The following is a 22,476-nucleotide window of genomic DNA, read 5'->3' as shown; positions in this document are numbered from 1 at the left end:
TTCCACCTATTTTATACGACAGTACCTGTCTTATCATGTCCTAAAGGGCACACAGGAGATTAAATATTGGCTTCCAAAAATTAAAAACAACAATTACTTATCAAAACATATATATCTTTATTAATAGTGCGAAGGAATACAATAGAAAACGTTATTTGACGATCAAAGATGGCGGAAACAAAGTCGAAGGGCCCAACGATGGAAAGAGACTTCAGTTCTATTATAATAACGTTAGAAAACGTATTGATACCAGACGAAAAACTTTCACCAACACCATCAATGCAAGATGGACTTGATATAGATACTGAAACCGATCTGAGAATACTGGGTTGCGAGCTTATACAAACGTCAGGCATTTTGCTCAAGCTACCACAGGTAAAGTGCGCACTGCTGTTCAAGTTCAACGTTGTATATCCTTAAGACTTTACATTTGATACAGTTAGGAATAAGGGTGTTTACTAGTAAAAACGATACTATTATTTGTCTTTCAGGTGGCAATGGCAACAGGACAAGTGTTATTCCAGAGATTTTACTACTCAAAATCTTTTGTCAAGCACAATATGGAGGTAAGTCACGTGATAGTAATGGTCTTTAAGATAAATGTTAACTGCCTACCATGTATTCCAGCGGTCTTATTTGTTATTATTTTAACATTGTGGCTTATTTGTATTCCATTTGACTAGGTACTTGCAATGGCCTGTGTTAATCTTGCCTCAAAGATTGAAGAATGTCCACGAAGACTAAGAGATGTCATCAATACATTCCACCATGTTAAACAAGTTAGAAATAAAAAGTAAGTTTTTAAGTAATCTGCTTTATTATATTAAATTTATATTTCATTGATTCTTTACAACTTTATGTTATCACCTAACCCATTGGGGCCCAGTTTCTATATTGCCATGTGGTTTCGTAGTATGCTCTAGTAAAGGTACAGTGAGGTCGTCAGTTCCGAATCACTATCGAAAATACCCATGTATATTTTAAAACGGCGATCGATTTTAATTTCGGATATAGGGCGTATTTCATATAATTTTAACCACTATGCTTCGCTTACCTTGATTTTGAATTTGGTTCTAAATATTAATGAGTGTTTATGTTATTTCTAAACCGAAACCTATCTCCATTTCCGGTTAATATTCTCCAATAGCGAATCACGTGACAGAAGGTGCACTTTATGACTAGGGATCGTCTCAAAACAAACTCGAACTGTCAAAATAGTTTATTTAACGTTCATAACAATATAACCAGACTAGCTTTTGATCACAGATTTTGTAAAAAAACTATAACAATAAAGAAAGCAAAAAGTAAAAAAAAATAAAAAAAATTAAATGGACCTCTACCTGAGATCACACAATTAAGGGCACCTGCATATAATATACATATGTACTACAATATACAGTATACTGTTTCCAAGCAACAACATAGAAAACAAGAAGGAGGAATAGATCAAACGAAATAAAATGGGCCCTACCTGAGATCACACAATTGCACTTGCATAAAATATACTATAATATACAATCTAATGTTGCCCCATGTTATCTTAGATTAGCCTTTGTCCACTGGAGACAAAACAAGCTTTCTGAGAGGAAAGTTTCAATTCTCAGAGCAAATTAGAGATTCTAAACAAACAATTGCATGAAACCAGAAAATAATGCGCGATTTCAACCTGTGTAGGTTGCACATGACAATTCAAAATACAGTTAATGCAAATAACAATGACCAGTTTTCTCAAAGAGTATAAAATAATTGAACAGTCCTGCTCTGCTCCGACATAGATGGTATATTTTAATGCAAAAGGCAGTGATAAAAAATAAATACATATATATATGTAGTGTTAATGCGTGTATAGGACAGCATTTTTTTTATACTGAAATATTAGTAAAAATAAATGAAAACAACCTATCGTTGTATGAATCAACTCTTGATAGCATACCATACAGTATTGTCACACAAAACTATGAGAATGTATAAGGAAGCAACAGCACACAATGCATGTCAAGGTTTCATTGTAGTAAATATTCATATAAGTTTTGTCCAGATAATATGCTTATGAAGGTGTTTTAATCTCACTTGACTAAGAAATCTATTTTAAAGGATAAGCAAAATATACATAATAACATTTAAAGTGATGTTTTGTGCAAAGTTATTCCACAAAATATAAGTGGAACATGGGCTAACTTTCCTACAACACGACATATATAGACTGCTGCCCCAGATACTGGATTTAAAATATTTTATTAAAATATACCATTTCTTTTTTCAGAGTGGATGAACCCAGTCTCACAAATCAAATCAATTCAAAATATGAAAAAGTCAATTGGATATGAATAATAACTAAATCAATTTCTAGACAAATAGGAATTCAAGCTATTGGTAAAAACTAGAAAAAAAAACAAACAAACTAGGAACCAATTAAAATAAAGTAAGGAAAAGGTTGGTAAATTAGCAACTGTTGGAGAGCTTTGGCAAGTGTATAACACTCGTAAATTCACATGGGTAGAGCTAAACACATCACAGATGCATGGGTGAAAGGTCTGGGCTGCTGCATTTCCTCCATTGCCTGTCGGGGCACGTCTGCGTCCTCCACAATACTGAAAAAATAATGATATCAGTCTTACTATTTTAATTATACCTCACGTGACTAGCACATGTCAATTCCCATTTACCAATATTACAGTCACATGCGACATTATTATATCACCATGTTTTAGCTGAAAATAGCACCATTAGTTTTCCGCATCAAGTGAATATATAAATATACTGCATTTACTTCATTTTTCTTTCTGGCATTTGCATATTTGTTTAAACAAAAACAAAAATAAAATCACACAATTTTAAATTTTTATAATCAGATTTAATTAAATTGAAATACATTGTTTTCCTTTGTCCATGAGTTAATACCAGCAACCTTCCTTTTAAACCTCCATACATTCAGAAATGTATGTGCCAGAGTGCTTAGTAAAGGAATAAACAAGCAATTTTCAATTGTGTTTCTCTTATTAAGTTGTTGTGTTTTCTTTGTTCAGTATAATAAAATAAATATCACATCCATACAGGTTGATTAAACTGGGTTAGGTTAACATAACCATTCTCGGGTAAACATTATGTTGTTATCACCCTGTATGGGATGTGATTCATGTATTTATATATGTTTAAAAATAAAATTGCAGTGCAACTTGCTTCAAACAGTATAAAGTAATTAATAGTTAGATGCTCATATATGAATGGTTACATAATTTTTTGAAGCCCCTGTTGCTTCTAGTAAGTTCTACTCACATGTTTTCATAGTAGTAACATCATGTTTCCTATTCAATAATGCAATATAAAAAATGCTGCTTGGGACCAAATATAATTACATTGTTTTCAAGCAGTATTAAGCATTTAAAATAATAGCATTTCATCCCAGGCCAAGTGTAAAGGCCAATAATAAAATTTACAATATCACTTAACGGTGTTTGACAGTTGACAATTCGTTTGAGATTACCCCTGGTTTACTTCATGTCTGTTTCGGAACTGATAACTGTGGCAGTGAGTCATTTTCGAGACTCTAAATTCACAGTTTGACTGGAAATGTATAAATTTTATTGTTTTCTTATTTCCTGATAAATTACCTTCAAATCAATACCAAGATCACTTACCATGCACAATCCGTTATAGAAGCAAACGTGTTCTAATTTCCGATGACCGATCGCGAAGACAGGATTTAGCCGCCATTCGAAAATATGTCTGCGAGCGTTTCGACAATTCAAATTGTTTACATTTGTCTATTTTCTTCCGGTTTGTTGCGAAAAAAATCATCAAATATTAAGGTGTATGGCTGTACAATTTGTTCAATCATAAGTGGTAAGACTTATTTTTCAATGTTGAATGAAATGTAATTTGTTTCGGAACTGGCGACTTTTCGGAACTGACGACCTGACTGTACAATATAAGATCCCCTGTATTACATAATTACATTCAACAATTATGTTGTCAGAAATTAAATTCACGACTCTAAAAGAAATATTGCCACTTTCACAAATAAGTCACATTTGGCCAGGGTTGGCACGAAAAACCCGCCCCCGGGAAAACCCGTTTTTTCCCGCCCGGGGCAATACTCTGAAAGGGGGCAATACTGGGAAATACTATTTTTTCTTCATTAAACATGCAGTTGTACTTGTTTTTTATCATCCTTAATTCTCAGCTAGGCTCTATTGTAGAGAAAAAAGAGTTAGCAAATGCTGTAGAATCCCCAAATAGGATCTCTAGGTTTCATGTTTGTGCATATTACAAAAGAATTACAAAAACAGTCATTAAACTTTAAAGACAGAATTGATAATGAGGGATCATTGAAGAAATACTTTTTTATATTGAAACACAATTAACAGTAATCTGTCACTTACTGTAGCAATCAAAGCATGTTTTCACAGTTTATGGAAGGGCCCTAATTGGCACTAGTCTGTGTATCTTTTAAGGCCCCTAATAAACAGTTAGAGGGCCTTTGTCTGGCCCTAATAGGGCCCTTATGTGGCCCAAATAGGTCCAATGTTTATCTAAGTGGCCCAGTGTTATTGTTAGTTGTACAAACTGTGTGAGTGTCATAAATGATGACACAAAACTGTGTCAATAATTTAAAACACTAAATTGGGGCATGAGTCTTCATGCAACATGAGATCAACTAAAGCCAGGGCTTTCCTTAGACCTCCAATCTCAAGAGTCAATGACTCTTGGGACCAAATTTTCAAGAGTCAAAATCAAATTTGTATGAGTCATAATAATAACGCAGGAGAGTAAATGATCTTTTGTACTTAAAGCGAATTACTGAGATATATATATATAAAGCAACAAATTTACAAATATCTAAACATTTATTTCTTAATATATTCCAGTCAATAAAAGAGATAATGCAAACATACATTGTGACCAACATTGTGAAAAATACACTCGCACTTGTAGTGACATACATGTAATATATATCAGGGGTGTCAATTGTCCCAAATTTGAAATACAGAAAATTAAGCAGAGATTCAGAGACCGTAGGATAAAGGGAATAGAGGGCAGAGCACTTACAGCCCTTGCTTATTGTTATTCTTTATTTTCTTTCTATGTGCAATTTCTTGCGAGTACAATGCAAAATTTTATCAATCAGACCATCCGTAACACCGCATGTGTATTTGTCATTCTATAAAAAATGTTATAAAGACCGTTGGAAATAAATTAAATTCGACGAACCATACCGTATCCGAAAACGGGTAGAGATACGTCGTTTGCGAATGAAATAAAATATGTGTTTTGTTTGTCTGCAGAAAATGAAAGCCAGTAACAAGTAACCTAGCAAATACGCAATTAATATATAATTCGGTTGACATATTGTTTTAAGTATGATATTGCAGTGCTTTACTTTGCTAATAGATAATTTATAGTTGGCGGACAACTATAGCAACGTTCGTAGAATGGTACGGTTTTGGGAAAGTAGCGAAGATGTTTTAAAACAAAACAAAAGATGTTTCGTCAGTTACTTCTCATGTCAGTGCCAGCCGTTTACCATCAAAATACCTCCTTAAACTAACTAATTGGATTTCCTATCATCTCAAAATCGACCCTGGACGGCTCAAATCCGGATTTAATTATTTCATGTGCCATCTCTACCGAGGACGTGCGACAAACACGCCGATTTTCTATGCCGTCTCAAATGGTAAATTATTACACCTATGTTGTAATCAATTAGCAGATGCAGCATCCAAATTTGTCACTTTGCCACACGGTCAGTTATACCAGTTCTATGGTTATTATTAGCAACTCTGATGCAAAGCGTGTAAATTTACTTTGTAGACAGTACATATGCCAGCATAACTTTCGCGCGTCTTTGAACGGAGCAAACATGGAATAAAACAGGGTTGGGTACACTGTATTCAGCATTGGAAATACATTCTGACATATTGTGGAAGTATTTCTCAAAGTATTGTGGATAGGGATGTTATAATTATATATTGGATATTATTAAAACTGACGCGGGTGAGTCCATTCTGTTTTGGTGGGTTGAATGCATGTCGTTTCTGCAAACAGCTGATAACAAACGCTCAGATAAATAATGGAACGTTGATACACGCGTCATCAAACCAGCAGTGTTTTAATTGGTCATTATTAGATTTCTCAATGGGCAAAACTCCGCTTACTAGGCGGACTTGTGCTTCAAACGGGCGATATAGGTTAGCGTCTACCAAAAGATACTCCGCCCCAAGCCAATTATCGATTTATACTCTTAATAACTTATGATCTCTTTGACGCAAGTCGGTACATTCCCCTGGGTCAAATGTGACGCATGACGTAATTTTCTCAAGAGTCAAACTAGGGTATTCTGTAATTTTCAAGCATCAAAACCCGGGAGCTCGGGTCAAAGGAAAGCCCTGAAAGCATATGAATGATAAAAAGATATATTACATGTATAATACCTCATGTCTCTACCCATTTCCCTTTTCCTTCATAAATACCATTCTGTTGCATATATCATATTTTTAGAAAAATAATGCGAGTTAATAAAATGTAAATCAGATAAAACACAGATACCAAGTTATACCCAGTATTGTCCATAAAGACCATTAAATTGAATTTCATTTATGTAAAAATAAAGTATTATAGGATTGCAAACTTTCCACATGATGTAGTTGGTTAAAATGTAACAAATAGTTTCTAATTATTCATAATTAATGGATATGTTTTCAGTGTTTTTTTTAGTTTTGGGGGAAAGGGGTCAGGTCCCCTGAGGGAGGAAAATTCGCGCCTAAAAGGGGAAAAAGGGGAAATTTCAATGCTTAGCAAGTAACATTACAAAATCAAGTTTTAACACTATAATTCACCTTACATAGAGATTAAAACATTAAAGGAGTTAAGGCTAAAAGAAAGTAAACACGCTGATGAAGCAGTTCAGGAAAATTATAGTAAATAAATTCGTAATGAAAGACGTATTTAAATGAGGTATTGATTTAAATTGAATTACACTTCCGAGAGGGGAATTTTTCAAATATTTTGGGGAAAAATATATACTCTAGAGATGGGGGAATGGGGCCGAATAACGCAGAATATTTCATCAAAAAAAAACACTGGTTTTTATAGAGACTAATAATTATATAAGTTATATAATTGTGTAATATCTTTATTACCCAGTAAAGCCCATCCAAACCATCCAAAACAAACACAAAATGAATTGCACTTTTTTTGCAGAAAAAAATTAATTATTAATATGCAATCACATGAAGTAGAAGTTAACAGTGTAAATAATAGAATAGAATTGCTATGTACTTAATCATTATTATCATTATGCAAGTTGTGCTGTTGTATAATATTGTAATATCTTCGATACCCAAGTAATGCCCATCCAAACAGACAAAGAAAAAGAATTTCCATCATGAAAATGAGAAGGAATTATGAATACGTTTTCACATGAATTAGAAGTTGACAATGTAACTTATAGTTACAAATTGTTAATGGATATGTTCTTTTAATATGTACAAACTCATTATTATCGTATAAGTTATACAATATTGCAATATTTTTATTACCCAGTATTGCCCACTATTGCCCAGTAAAACCCGGGTTTTCCCAGTATTACCCGCCCGGGCCGGTCAATACTATAAAACCCTGGTTTTATGCCAACCCTGCATTTGGCATCAATGGTGATTGGCATTGAAAGCCCTAAATCCAGAATTCCTTAATTATTGCAGACCTTTCAAGCTGTTAAACTCTTTCTGACAGCTCAATTGTTTCTCATAGTGTACCATTTCAGAAGTTCCATATAAAAAATGAGACAATGTGTATTTCACGTCAATATTACTTGAACATACCATGAATAGAATATCAGAAACTAGATACTTATAACAAATTATCGTGTGTTTTGCTCCATTTCAGAAATATCCGTCCTTTGGTTTTGGATCAAAGCTACATCAATTTGAAAAATCAAGTGATTAAAGCAGAAAGAAGAGTTCTAAAGGAGCTGGGCTTCTGTGTTCATGTGAAGCATCCACACAAGGTAGATAACTTTCTTTTGTTTGGGTAATTTGCTACCAAGTATACACTCTTTTTTACGACTACTATTTCACATTTGTTATTGCACATTGAAAGTTTTTGTGTACACAGGTTCTTTCAGAGCACATAACACGAAGTGGGCAGCATCAATGTCATGGTCAAAGGTCAAAATGCAGGACTATTTCTAGGAACTTGTATGTTTGAAATCACAATTGTGACATTGGCTTAAAACTGTAACTAATTCTTACATTTTTTCTGTTTGACAAATGTTTGGGATTGGGGAGTTTGGGTGGTGTAAAAATCTATCATTGTTTAGTGGATAAGTTGCGTTACATCAAATAAAAACTTCCTAAAAATAGTCCTGATCTTTGCATGTCTGTTTGGAACATCTGATCACTTGTGAAATTATCATATGCATTGTCAATTTCAGGTGATTGTCATGTATCTGCAAGTGTTGGATGCGCACCAGAATCAGAAACTGGTCCAATGTGCATGGTAAGTTGAGGGGTTTCGTTCTTCTGAATTCACCAAATACTTTATAAAGTGCCAATTGTAAACTATTAAGACAATCACACAGCTGGTGTATCTCTAGATATGGCTTCTGTCCGTAAGCAATAAACACCATTATCTGTATGTTGTCACTTAGGTTGCATAATGGCACATAAGATTTGTATTTATGATAGTTTTTCAGGGATAGGTACATTAGATATGGTTTTCTACATGTAATTTTAGTTACAATTAGCATGCACCTCATCAAAATGAAAGACAGGACAACAGTAATGTTACCTGTTGTAAATAAGGTCAAAGACCTAATACCTTGGATTAACTGTAAAGTCAGGGTTTGGGTTTTTGGAGACAAACAGGAAAATGTATCAGTTTCCATTAAAAGGAGTTGTTACTGTAAGTACACACATTTTAACATAAGTAATATTATTGATGAGACAGCATTGTCAATTTAACAATAACCATATATGCACTCTAATTTCTATGTTTTGCAATAGTTTGTCTAGAACCATTTTCACACTACTGTTATCAATGTGTCAAGTATGTGAGGAGTTAAAAGTATATTATGTGAACTCTGTTAAGGACATGGTAGTTCACGTGTGATTAATTCTGTATTTTTCCTTTTGCCTACCCCAGATTAGGTGGGTAGCCAATGTGCACTCAAAGCCTCTGGTTAAAAGCCCATCTGCTCAGCTCGACCATGCAGCCCAGTCTTGCAACAGGGCAGAAGCCCCTAGCTCCGACATGGTAATGGAATATGCTGGTATGGACAGGTGGCAGAGAAGGTATCAGTTCGGGTTGTGCTTGGACATGGAGTAAAGGCAGCTGGAAAACAAAATTCGACCGTGTAGCAAACTTTGGAGTTCAACCTAGTTGTGTGATGTGTTTGGCGATGAACATAATGTGATTATGCTTGAGGTTAAGAGAGCATATTTGGTTGCTTATTACAGAGCGGCAATACATCAAGCATACAGAATTTTCAACAGTATTTTTGTTATTGGAATAAGAGATAATTGCCGTTATCTTTCAAAATTCATTCATCTTTAACTTAAATGGAAGCGTTGCAAGTACATGCTAAGTTAGTAATGGGCATCAACTGACTCGTTTGCATGTACTGTTTAACCTGTCAGTCCTTAGAATTTCAGATGACATTATGGATGGTGTTTTATGTTGCAAGAGGAATCAAGTCCAAACGCCAATGTATGAAGACTGAAAGGCTGTTCTATGAGGAGATGGTTTTATCGAGTGGCAGGATGACAATGACTTGAGTGACTGGAGAGATAATGGGGCTTAATTGTTTCATGTATATGCTATTATAACTGTAATAATATTTGATTGTAGTTCTCAAATGCTGATCTCAGAAAAGGTGAGCATATATTTACTCATTTGTGAAATTTATTTGAACACAATTTACATATTTGACACATTGGAGACATTACTAAGTGGAAAATGGTTATAAACAATTATTGCACATCAAATTCAAGACAATTTTTCTTTTTGTGAAGCATTATTATATATATTTATTTTTTGATGGCTGCAAAGAAATTTTAAATAAATACAAATCTGTAAGTAATGTTTTGTTAAACATCCTGTAATAAGCTTTGGAAAAAAGAAAAATTATCTTGGTTTTTATTGCTAAGGGTTCAAATAATTTACTTTTTTCAGTGGAGTGTTTGTTACTATTTTCTATCTTTAAGAGACTACTTAAATCTCCTTTCAGGAACTACATGAATGACAGTTTCCGGACAGATGTGTTTGTTCGCTGGCACCCAGAAACCATAGCCTGTGCATGTATCTGGTTGGCAGCCAGGCAACTACAGGTAAGAGGTCCAGTTGATAAGTTAACTTAAAGTATCCTCAAAAGTAGAAGGCTAGAAATGTCTCAAAATATGTTCACCAGATCATGATAAAAATACATTACATAATTTTAAGTACTGATATAAGAAAATAATGGCTGTGCTAAAATATATATAATACATCTATTTTCTGATATGGAATGTTTAAACTGTTATATTACATCTTTTCTTAATGCAAGCGTGAACGATAATTTTTTACCCCGGATCGAAAGATCGGGGGTATATTGTTATTGGCCTGTCTGTCTGTCATTGTGTGTGTCCCAAAAATTTAACCAAAACTTTAACCTTCGTTAAAGTTTGGTAATAACTTTTTGAATATTGAAGATAGCAACTTGATATTTGGCATACATGTGTATCTTATGGAGCTGCACATTTTGAGTGGTGAAAGGTCAAGGTCATCCTTCAAGGTCAAATGTCAAATTTATGGCTTCAAAGCGGCTCAATAGGGGGCATTGTGTTTCTGACAAACACATCTCTTGTTAGCTCATCTATTTTTTAAAAAAAAATTATGAGCTATTGTCATCACCTTGGCGTCGGCGTTGACGTCCGGTCAAGTTTTGCGTTTAGGTCCACTTTTCTCAGAAAGTATCAATGCTATTGCATTCAAACTTGGTACACTTACTTACTATCATGAGGGGACTGGGCAGGCAAAGTTAGATAACTCTGGCGTGCATTTTGACAGAATTATGTGCCCTTCTTATACTTAGAAAATTGAAAATTTTGGTTAAGTTTTGCGTTTAGGTCCACTTTTCTCAGTGAGTATCAATGCTATTGCATTCAAACTTGTTACACTTACTTACTAACTTTTAACAGGGGACTGTGCAGGCAAAGTAATGTAACTCTGACTGGCATTTTGACAGAATTATGTGCCCTTTTTATACTTAGAAAATTGAAAATTTGATTAAGTTTTGTGTTTAGGTCCACTTTATTCCTACAGTATCAAAGCTATTGCTTTCATACTTGCAACACTTATTAACTATCATAAGGGGACCGTGCAGGCAAAGTTATGTAACTCTGACTGGCATTTGGACGGAATTATGGGCCCTTTATACTTAGAAAATTGAAAATTTGGTTAAGATTTATGTTTTGGTCCACTTTACCCCTAAAGTATCATAGATATTGCTTTCATACTTGGAACACTCAAAAACTATCATAAGGGTACAGTAAAAGGACAAGTTGCATAACTCTGATTGTCATTGTTACGGAATTATGGCCCTTTTTTGACTTAGTAACTTTTAATATATGGTTAAATTTTGTGTTTCGATCCACTTTACTTCTTAAGTATCAAGGCTATTGCTTTCAAACTTCAAATACTTTAATGCTATCATGAGGTTACTGTACCTGGCAAGTTGAATTTTACCTTGACCTTTCAATGACCTTGACTCTCAAGGTCAAATTATTAAATTTTGCTAAAATTGCCATAACTTCTTAATTTATGATTAGATTTGATTGATACTTTGACGAAACTACTCTTACCTGACATACCACAATAGACTCCACCCAAACCGTCCCCCGTGCCCTCAACCCTCCCCCCACCTCCCCCTCCCCCCCCTTTTTTTTTTTTTTTTTTTTTTTTTTAAGATCATCTCACAAATGACCACCACACCCTCACACTATACCCCACCCCCTCCCCCAATTTTTTTTTTAAAACAGTTATGTTTGAAATACCGTCCAACCATCGCACCCAAAAAATCCCCCCCCCCCCCATCGCCCTTCCCCCCCTCCCCCCCCCCCCCCCCCCCCCCCCCCCGAATTTTTTTTTTTTTTCGCTTTTTTGGAAGATAATGTAATAAATGTCCACAACCCCACACTATACACCCCTCTTCACTCCACCCCTCCCTCCTTTGTGATTGAAAATGAGAGTCCCTTCACCTTTAAAAAGAAAATAGATGAGCGGTCTGCACCCGCAAGGCGGTGCTCTTGTTTATTGTGTATTCTCTGTGTTAAGTTGCACCTGCCTAACTGGCCCACACCCCAGCCAGGTTTGAGTCGGTCTATGTCCACTTTGATTTGTAACATGTATTCTCTGTCAACCCATGGGTTGAGGTATTCAAAGTCCACGGTTGTATGAACAGGTTCCCCTGCCTAACAGCCCCACCCCCTTGGCTGAGTTATTCAATGTCCACTGCAATGTGTAACATGTATTCTCTGTGTACAGGTGCCCCTGCCTAACAGCCCCACACCCTGGGTTGTATTGTTATATGTCCACTGTGATGTGTAACATGTATTCTCTGTGTACAGGTCCCCCTGCCTAACAGCCCCACACCCAGGGTTGTATTGTTATATGTCCACTGTGATGTGTAACATGTATTCTCTGTGTACAGGTGCCCCTGCCTAACAGCCCCACACCCTGGGTTGTATTGTTATGTGCCCACTGTAATGTGTAATGTGTATTCTCTGTGTACAGGTCCCCCTGAATAACAGCCACACACCCTGGGTTGTATTGTTATATGTCCACTGTGATGTGCAACATGTATTCTCTGTGTACAGGTGCCCCACCCCCTGGGTTGTATTGTTATATGTCCTCTGTGATGTGTAACATGTATTCTCTGTGTACAGGTGCCCCTGCCTAACAGCCCTCCCTGGTTTGAGTTGTTCAATGTGATTGAGGAAGAGATAAGGAACATCTGCCTCACCATCCTCCGGCTCTATGCAAGGCAAAAGGTAGCCCACCTTTTGTTTTGAGCTGCAATTGATATCAGTAAATCAAGTATGGACGACACATAACTTGAGCGAGCAAATACCAAATTTAACTAAATTAGATACTTTGAGTCTTTAAATAACAGGTGGATAACAATTATAAAAAATTACCAATGATTAATATCTGGTGTCCAGTGAAATCAGTGTTAAGTTTTTAGTAGCTTGATCCTGTATTGGCGGCTGTTTCAGCCTAACCCTGATGCCTTGGAGAAGAAGGTGACTGCTGCCCGCGCTGTGCAGCTTGAGGCCAAACAGAAAGCCAAAGGGCTCTTCTCAGAACGTGACAGTCCCAATTCAATCTCCAGAAATGGTATGTCAACATCTTAACAGGAATAGGCATAAAAATAGGTATACATGATGTTTAAATAGGACTTAAATAGAGAACTTATCTTACACCATGCACACTGAAAATTTTACGAATTTTTTTTTTGAAAATCTATGACAACATGAACTTAGATTTTGATCTTCTGTATGGTGGTATCAAACGCGAAATATTGGTATGTACAGTACAATTGACCAATTTTTGTTCCAAACAGTATGATGATCTTTAAAAGCCTTCACGAAGTCTTCCAGGCGTAGAATAAACGGAAGCTTGAAAAATTTGTATTTTCAATACTTTGGCTTCAATTTTGGTACCACAGTGACATCTTCTTATACTGAATCATTAACCAGGTTTTCCGAAGGAAAAAACTGGTTATTAGATTGGCGAATGCGGGCGGGCTGGCTGGCTGGCGGGCGGGCTGGCGGAACAAGCTTGTCCGGGCCATAACTATGTCGTTCATTGTCAGATTTTAAAATCATTTGGCACATTTGTTCACCATCATTGGACGGTGTGTCGCGCGAAATAATTACGTCTATATCTCCAAGGTCAAGGTCACACTTTGAGTTCAAAGGTCAAAAATGGCCATAAATGAGCTTGTCCGAGCCATAACTATGTCGTTCATTGTCAGATTTTAAAATCATTTGGCACATTTGTTCACCATCATTGGACGGTGTGTCGCGCGAAATAATTACGTCGATATCTCCAAGGTCAAGGTCACACTTTGAGTTCAAAGGTAAAAAATAGCCATAAATGAGCTTGTCTGGGCTATAACTATGTCATTCATTATGATATTTTAAAATCATTTGGCACATTTGTTCACCATCATGGGACGGTGTGTTGCACAAAAGAATCACGTCAATATCTCCAATGTCAAGGTCGCCACGACTAAAAATAGATTTATTTTAAAACAAACTTACAAAGGGTGTTAATTTTGTTTGTTCATTTAAAAAGTTCAGTTTGAGTTGTCTCCCTTTATCAGATTTTTTTTCACAATGAAAACCTGGTTTTGTGACAATTTTGTCCCTTGTTCTAATTTGTGTTAATGCGAAACCTGAAATTTATTGTGTGTTATATGAATGTCAGTCGTTTGTGCCAAAGATCAGTTGGTTTGACACATTATTTTTAGACTCACCAAAGAATGTCAGTCCCAATCCCACCACCACAACACTTATTGGAGAACTGAAAAAGCGAATCAAGAAAGAACAAGAGGAAAGAAAGTAGGCAGTCCAGCAGATTTCTATAGCGATTGTTGTACATGTTTATTAAATGCTCATAAAATGACATTTTGAACAACAAAACAATTTTAAGATGGTTATCAGCTTCAAATTTGTCCAATTTATTTATATAAAAAAAGACATCAAATAAAGTTTGCATATTATATTTCAGTGAGAAGTCCAAGGCTAAACACCGCTCAAGATCTCGAAGTGGATCTAGGTATAATTTTGTTTCTTCTGTATTCATGTTGAATATATAAATATGTTAGTTCCCCCTTCCCTGCTCCTGCACAGTAGTGCTGGGTAGGTTGACAAGTTAAAATAAAGTACTTTTTACTTGAGGATTTACTAAAAATGAAAAGTGTGGTAGGTAAACAATTTATTCACTGCTTAAACAGTATGCACTACTGACCAGATTTACAATGGACAACAAGACAATATAATATAACTACTATAATGACATGTAGGAATGAACACATAACTATACTTTTCATGAATGTTCTAGAAATGTGATCATATTTCTTCATATTTTGTTTATATTTAGAAACGGCTAGGTTACAATAAAACCCTTTATTACTAACTTCAGATGTCAAATAAATTTAATGTCAAACAAGTTCTGTCTTTTTACACAATGGATTTATATGATGAATAACTTTTTAGCTCACCTAAAGTTTTGTGATTGCCTTTTTTCCTGCATGCATTGCCTAGTGCAACATTTTCTACCACTAACCCAAAGCAAAAGCAGTTGGCACTAAGGAGGCAAATTTTATTGTCCGATTGTCCAAACACTTAGTCTGAATGTTTGTCCCAATGAAATCTATACTGAGCTCAAACTGTGAGATAAAAACTTAATTTTGGTGGAATTTAAGAAAAGCTTAGAAGTCAGATTTTTAGTGATATCTTACTTTTGCTTGGTTAGAACATTTGTTCAATGATATCCCAGCCGAGCTAAAAAATAAAAATGTGCCTAGATATTAAATATTTATATTTCATAATGTACTTTTTATTTTTCTGATTTCTACCTTCTGAGAATAGTTGATTTTCTTCTGATGTCAGGTGAGCACCTTACTGCCCATAACCCTGTTTATGCCCCCAAATCGCAAGATAGGGGGTATATTATTTTTGGCCTGTCTTGTCTGTCATTGTATGTGTCTGTCTGTCCAAAAACTTAACCTTGGTCATAACTTTTGCAATATTGAACATAGCAACTTGATATTTGGCATGCATGTGTATCTCATTGCTGCAGATTTTGAGTGGTGAAATGTCAAGGTCATCCTTCAAGGTCCAAGGTCAAATATATGGCTTCAAAGCGGCGCAATAGGGGGAATTGTGTTTCTGACAAACACATCTATTGTTTCTATTAAATATTAATTTTTTACCTTCCAGAATTGCAAATGGTGTTTTCTGTCTGTAGATCTTCCCGGTCCAGTGGGAGTCTACAGCGGAAGCGACGCCAAAGTCCCTCTCGCAAGGCCAAGAAAGACAAATACTCTCAGGAAAGACGGTCGAAGGACACACACAAGTCAAGGAAGAGAAAGCACAGATCACACAGCCACAGTGCCTCACGTTCACCGTCACCTGGCTTCAAATCTAGTCATAAGAAACGCTCAATAGACAAGGGTAATGAAGGGAAAGATCGTGACTATAAGGAAAATAAGGACAGATACAATTCGCCGGATAGGTATCCTAGGAAACACCACAGAAATGGACACTCTAGCCCTTCCAGGCTCGACAAGTATGACAAATATAGGAGATAATGAACATTTTTGGAATAGTGTCTCAAATTGTTCGTTTTAAAAAAGGTGCAAATATGAAAAATGTTCAAAATAAGGCAGCAGAATTATATAGTTTTGTTTCTTCACCGCGAATTGCTGTCTTTCTTGTAATATTATCAGGGTGCAGAATCAACAGTTTTTTCAGGAGTTTACACACGAGCTGGACAGAATGTAAACACACCATTAAGAGCTTGCAAATATTTAAAGTTATCAAAATTAATTTTCAAAAATCGTAAGTGCATAAAAGACAGTTTTTTTACAGTTTGTGTCGATATCTAAAGGTACAAATGCTTGAATATGTCTGAAATCCGTGACAAAATTTATAACTGAAAAATTAATGCAGTACACATAAAAGTTTTGAAAAAGAACACCTGCATATTAAATAAAGTAATTCTGATGTGATTTAGATTGCCATAAGCAGCATAAAAATTGGTCTTTTATGCAATAGTTGAAATTATTAAGAAAGATTGTTTTATACAGTTATTTGTCAAAAATGCACCAATTACTGGTGTGTTTACATCCATTAATATGTTATTGTGAATCCCACAAAGTCACGTGATCCTGTGCCCTGTTAAAGGACAATGAGTTTACTTTTTATACGCCCGTCTATGACGGGACGTATTATGGTATACCCCGCGTCCGTCTGTCCGTCCGTCCGTCTGTCCGTCCGTATGTCTGTTAATGTCGTACGCTACGTCAAATATCCTTTGACAGATTTTCTTCAAATTTTAACACAATCTTAATATTGATAAACCCTGATCCCCTTTCGTTTTTGACGGAATTCTGAATTGTCGTTCCAGAGTTATGGGACTTTGTTCGTCAAAATTTCGTGATTTCATTGAATGTCCTACTGTAGCTATATAAAAATGTTAAAGTTGTTATAACTTTGGTATGCTTGGACCTAGAGTCTTGAAACTTGACATGAAGGTTGGCCAGAACTAGTAAGTAACCACTGGACATTTCAAGGTCATTCATTTGAAGGTCAAGGTCACTGTGACCTTGAATGTAAAAATGTTAAAGTTGTTATAACTTTGGTATGCTTGGACCTAGAGTCTTGAAACTTGACATGAAGGTTGGCCAGAACTAGTAAGTAACCCCTGGACATTTCAAGGTCATTCATTTGAAGGTCAAGGTCACTGTGACCTTGAATGTAAAAATGTTAAAGTTCTTATTTCATGTTATAACTTTGGTATGCTTGTACCTAGAGTCTTCAAACTTGAAATAAAGATTGGCCAGTACTAGAAGATGACCACTGGTCATTTCAATGTCATTCATTTGAAGGTCAAGGTCACTGTGACCTTAAATGTTAAAATGTTAAAATTGTTATAACTTTGGTATGCTTGGACATAGAGTCTTCAAACTTGACATGAAGGTTTGCAAGCACACTTAGATGACCACTGGTCATTATAAGGTCATTCATTCTAAGGTCAAGGTCACACAAGGTCACTGTGACCTTAAATGTTAAAATGTTAAAATTGTTATAACTTTGGTATGCTTGGACATAGAGTCTTCAAACTTGACATGAAGGTTTGCAAGCACACTTAGATGACCACTGGTCATTTCAAGGTCATTCATTCTAAGGTCAAGGTCACTGTGACCTTAAATGTTATTGTTGTTCATGTATCCTACCGTAGCTCAAATATCCCCCGATGGATTTTTTATACGCCCGTCTATGACGGGACGTATTATGGTATACCCCGCGTCCGTCTGTCCGTCCGTCCGTCCGTCTGTTAATGTCGTACACTACGTCAAATATCCTTTGACAGATTTTCTTCAAATTTTAACACAATCTTAATATTGATAAACCCTGATCCCCTTTCGTTTTTGACGGAATTCTGAATTGTCGTTCCAGAGTTATGGGACTTTGTTCGTCAAAATTTCGTGATTTCATTGAATGTCCTACTGTAGCTCAAATATCCTTCGATGGATTTTTTTCAAATTTCAACACAATCTTAATATTGATAAACCCTGATCCCCTTTCGTTTTTGACGGAATTCTGAATTGTCGTTCCAGAGTTATGGGACTTTGTTCGTCAAAATTTCGTGATTTCCATGCTCATGTACTTATAAAATAAACCATGTATTCAAATACAAATAAACTGAAGTAAAAAAATTATTCAAAGGGTTATTTATTACCTTACTACTTCATTGGCGAACGACGGGCGTATCATGCGCTCATGGCGCAGCTTTTATTGAAACATGGTCTCAATGTAATTTCTCATTTTGTGTGTGTCAATGCCTTGAAATGTTTATTCAATAAATTAATTAAGTTTTCTTAAGCTGGATACAAAAATGTGTTCCAGTTACAAAATCTGATTTATTTCACTAGTAGAAAACACACGTGTACAAGCAGTTCTATACTGGTAATTGAACCACTATCGTAAATAATGACATCTTTATCTATCAATCATACATCAATCCATTAATCATAGTTCACACCTTCATATATCAATCACACTTCCATCTATCAGTCACTTCTCCATTTAATCCTGAAAGACTGCCTGGAATTGTATGGAAAAAACACGAATGATGCTCATGTTCATGTGTTAAATGTTTGAATGTTTCACTTTAATTAATGCATTCTGTTTTCAGGGATACCTATCATGATTTTGTACAGTTTTAATTTGTATAGATCGGCCTAGATGGCCTTGTGTTAATTTAATCATGTATATCAGTCATTGCATAAATGCCATTTTTAAAAAAGTCTAAAAGATAAATTAGATTCTATATATAACGACTTAACAGGTGTGTTTGTTTTATTCTGAATTACAAATCTGTGTATGTGTTTCAACAAATAATCCTGGAAATACTTTACTATTGAAATTATCGTAGATGTGTACCTAACACAATGTGTTTAAATTGAAAGGCTCAATTTTGACTCATCATAATGAGACAATATGCATAATCAGAAAACATGTTGCACAAATTGACTACTGATTGGAAGATCATTGACCTTATGACAGATTATGCTCCACAGTCACTCTGTAGTGTATCACTTTTGCATGTGTATGTGAACTTGGAAAATTGCCAGAGATAGATACAAAATACTAACCATAGATTAAAATACATACTTGGTAGTATGAAAAGCACATATTGCAACATGAGAAAGGCCCGAAAGCGTTTGCTTATGGTGAGCCTATGTATTTTTATGTCCCCCACCACTATAGTAGGGGACATATTGTTTTTGCCCTGTCTGTTGGTTTGTGTGTTTGTTTGTTTGCGTCAAACTTTAACATTTGCCATAACTTTTGCAATATTGCAGATAGCAACTTGATATTTGGCATGCATGTGTATCTCGTGGAGCTGCACATTTTGAGTGGTGAAAGGTCAAAGGTCAAATATATAGCTTCAAAGTGGCGCAGAAGGGGACATAGTGTTTATGACAAGCACATCTCTTGTTTTTCACCTGTTTTCATTTTGCAGAGGCCACGTTTATTGAAATATTATTACTAAACTTTGACAGAACAGTAATGTCTCAGTATAATTAGAAATGGATTTGTGCAAGTTTAAAAACTGTCGTTTTGCCCTGTCTATTATATACTTTGACAAAATACTACAATTGTATATAACTATTTGCTATAAGGTAAATTCCCCGCGCAAAATTGGCTGAAAATGTTAATTATAAAACTTGAGTGGCTGAAACGTAAATGCAAAAACATGGAGTGGCTGAAAATGTTAAACGCATAGGTTTACCTGGCTTGATTCTAGAAATTCTTATGAACACAATTTTGTATTCAAATCAAAACAGTTGTGGGGTCACATACTAGGTTAAGTAGAAATAATAGTAATCTGCACTGCATTGTAGGGTTAAGACTAATCCACATACTAGTATACGAAATTCTTTGTTAATACGAAAGGACGCATTTGGTATAAATTCAATACAGCTTGCTAGAAGGCTTTGATACTATTAGTATGCAACTTCCAAGAAAAGGGGGTATATTGTTTTGCTGGATGTCTGTTGGTAGACCAGTTCGTTTCCGATCAATAACTCGTCAACGAATAGACCCATTGGCTTGATACTTTACATGTGCATTGGCCTTGCAAAGTAGATGGCCCCTATTGAAATTGGGGTCAAGGTCACTGTGTGAAAATTGTTTCCGATCAATAACTCATCAACGAATGATTGGCTTGATACTTCCCATGTGCATTGGCGTTGGACAGTAAATGACCCCTATTGAACTTTGGGTCACAAGTCCAAAGCCCGGTTTGGGGGGCATATGTCTCCGACCGCGGAACTGTTGTTTTAATTTTGGACTAAGATTATTCAAATGGGCCAATAAATCAACACTGGAAAGGCCCTCACCCGGGCCCTCCGCTTTTATTGAACGCAGCATTTTTTTGCTCTCCCGAGTGCAACATGCTCATGGTGAGCTTTTGCAATGACCTTTCGTGCGCCGTCAACATTCACCTTGTAAATACTAGCGACTTCGTTTATTGCCAATCTTTATGAAACTTGTGGTCAAAACATTTGCCCTAATTGTATCTTGGCTGAGATCGAAAAAAAATTGTTATGTGAGGTCACACAGTCAAATTAAAGGAAAAGCTTTATGACATTCCGAAAGACCCATTTATAGTCCAATCTTCATTTAACTTTGTCAGAACATTTGTATGATGTCTACACCGAGTTCGAAAATGGTTCCGGTCTGTGGAAAACATGGCCGCCAGAGAGGGGCATTTTTCTAATTTTGGGTATAGTAAAACCTTGTTTACACCCAGAACCTCAAATTTATAGTCCAATCTTCATGTAACTTGGTAAGAACATTTGTAGAAAACGGTTCCGGTTCCTTGAAAAAAACATGCCCGCCAGGGAAAGTTATTATATGGTTGTAGAATAACTTTGTACACACTATAGAAGTCATATTTACAGTCCAATCTTAACGAATCGTGGTCAGATCATTTCTAATAATATCTCGCCAGGGGTGGGATAGATTTCCTGATTATGACTTGTCAATCCTTGTTAACAAAGTGATAACCATATTTATTGGCCAATGCTTGCGAAATTTGGTCCGAACATTTGTCCCAATTAAATCTCTGCTGAGTTTAAAACATGGTATTGTTTGTTCTATAGAAGTCACTTTTTCCCCATCTCCATGAATCTGGTCAGAACATTTGTTTTAAAGATGTCTCAGCCCCGAGTTTACAAATAAAATTGGGCATAGAAATTAAATAGTTATGTTCCTTAAGAAACTTCCATTATTTGTGAACTCAATCTTTCTAAATACAATGTAGTTAAGTTCCATTGGGTCTCAGGTGAGCGCCTAAGGGCCCATGGCCCTTTTTTTTTTTAGGTTTACCTTAGCATGAAGACGAAGATGTCCGTTGTCGAAAGTTTCCATTGTTAATTTTTAGCTCATCAACACATAATATGCCACATTTGTACGCACCCGGTAGGGTGGCATATAGCAGTCCCAAAGTCTGTCCGTCCGGCATTCCGCTTCGGACTATTCACCGTCTATCATCGCGAACGTTTTCCAATAACTGTGTGACAAATTAATAATGGACATGTCAAACTTCTATCGTAAGTAGTTGGAGTTTTTTTACTTATACATTCGAGTGTTGAAATAGATCAATCATCAGCAACCTGGTACCGAAAGTTAAATTAATTGGGACATCTTTTTTCCGAGGAAAGTATACTTATTTTGCCGAATTTTTCAATGGTGTGCAAATAGAAATATAAAAGCTATCGGTTTTTGCAAGCGTCAGGCCAAAAATCTAGTTAGTATGCAAATCTTTAGCTAAAATATAAACTTCGTTGTGTACGGCGAATAGAACCTGATGTGTACGGCGTATAGGAAAATAAAATTAAATTGTCTACGGTGATTGTTTTGAGTTTGGTAACCCACAGTGCAGAAGAAGAGGACCCCTGGACGGGGCTTTTATCGGTGACATTTTCACCTATTTGAGATATGTTTGTATCCTAATTTGGTGCAATTCGTCTATTTTGGAACAAGTGGAAATGCAGAAACAAATGAAACACATAAAAGCGATCATGTTTACAGGATTCCGTTTGCCTGTCATGTGCACATAGATGCAAGACACATGTGTATACAAAACATACTGACGTTAACAAAAAAGCCTCATTCACACTGACACGAATGCACTGCG

General features: G+C 35.8%; 1 protein-coding gene across 1 annotated transcript; it reads left to right on the top strand.

The window, feature by feature from the left end:
- The first annotated feature begins 130 nt into the window (after nucleotides 1–130).
- LOC127832383 (cyclin-L1-like) lies at nucleotides 131–19,113 on the top strand. The gene is made up of 11 exons (XM_052357835.1): nucleotides 131–375; nucleotides 492–566; nucleotides 684–793; nucleotides 7,885–8,005; nucleotides 8,432–8,496; nucleotides 10,226–10,325; nucleotides 12,921–13,025; nucleotides 13,251–13,371; nucleotides 14,510–14,600; nucleotides 14,770–14,817; nucleotides 16,012–19,113. Exons 1-11 carry the CDS (start codon nucleotides 169–171, stop codon nucleotides 16,352–16,354), a joined length of 1,386 nt encoding a protein of 461 aa, XP_052213795.1. The 5' UTR covers nucleotides 131–168; the 3' UTR covers nucleotides 16,355–19,113.
- The last annotated feature ends 3,363 nt before the right edge of the window (nucleotides 19,114–22,476 follow it).

This window comes from Dreissena polymorpha, chromosome 5, assembly GCF_020536995.1.
Source record: "Dreissena polymorpha isolate Duluth1 chromosome 5, UMN_Dpol_1.0, whole genome shotgun sequence".
NCBI lineage: Eukaryota > Metazoa > Mollusca > Bivalvia > Myida > Dreissenidae > Dreissena > Dreissena polymorpha.
This window is presented reverse-complemented; position numbering and strand designations above follow the sequence as displayed.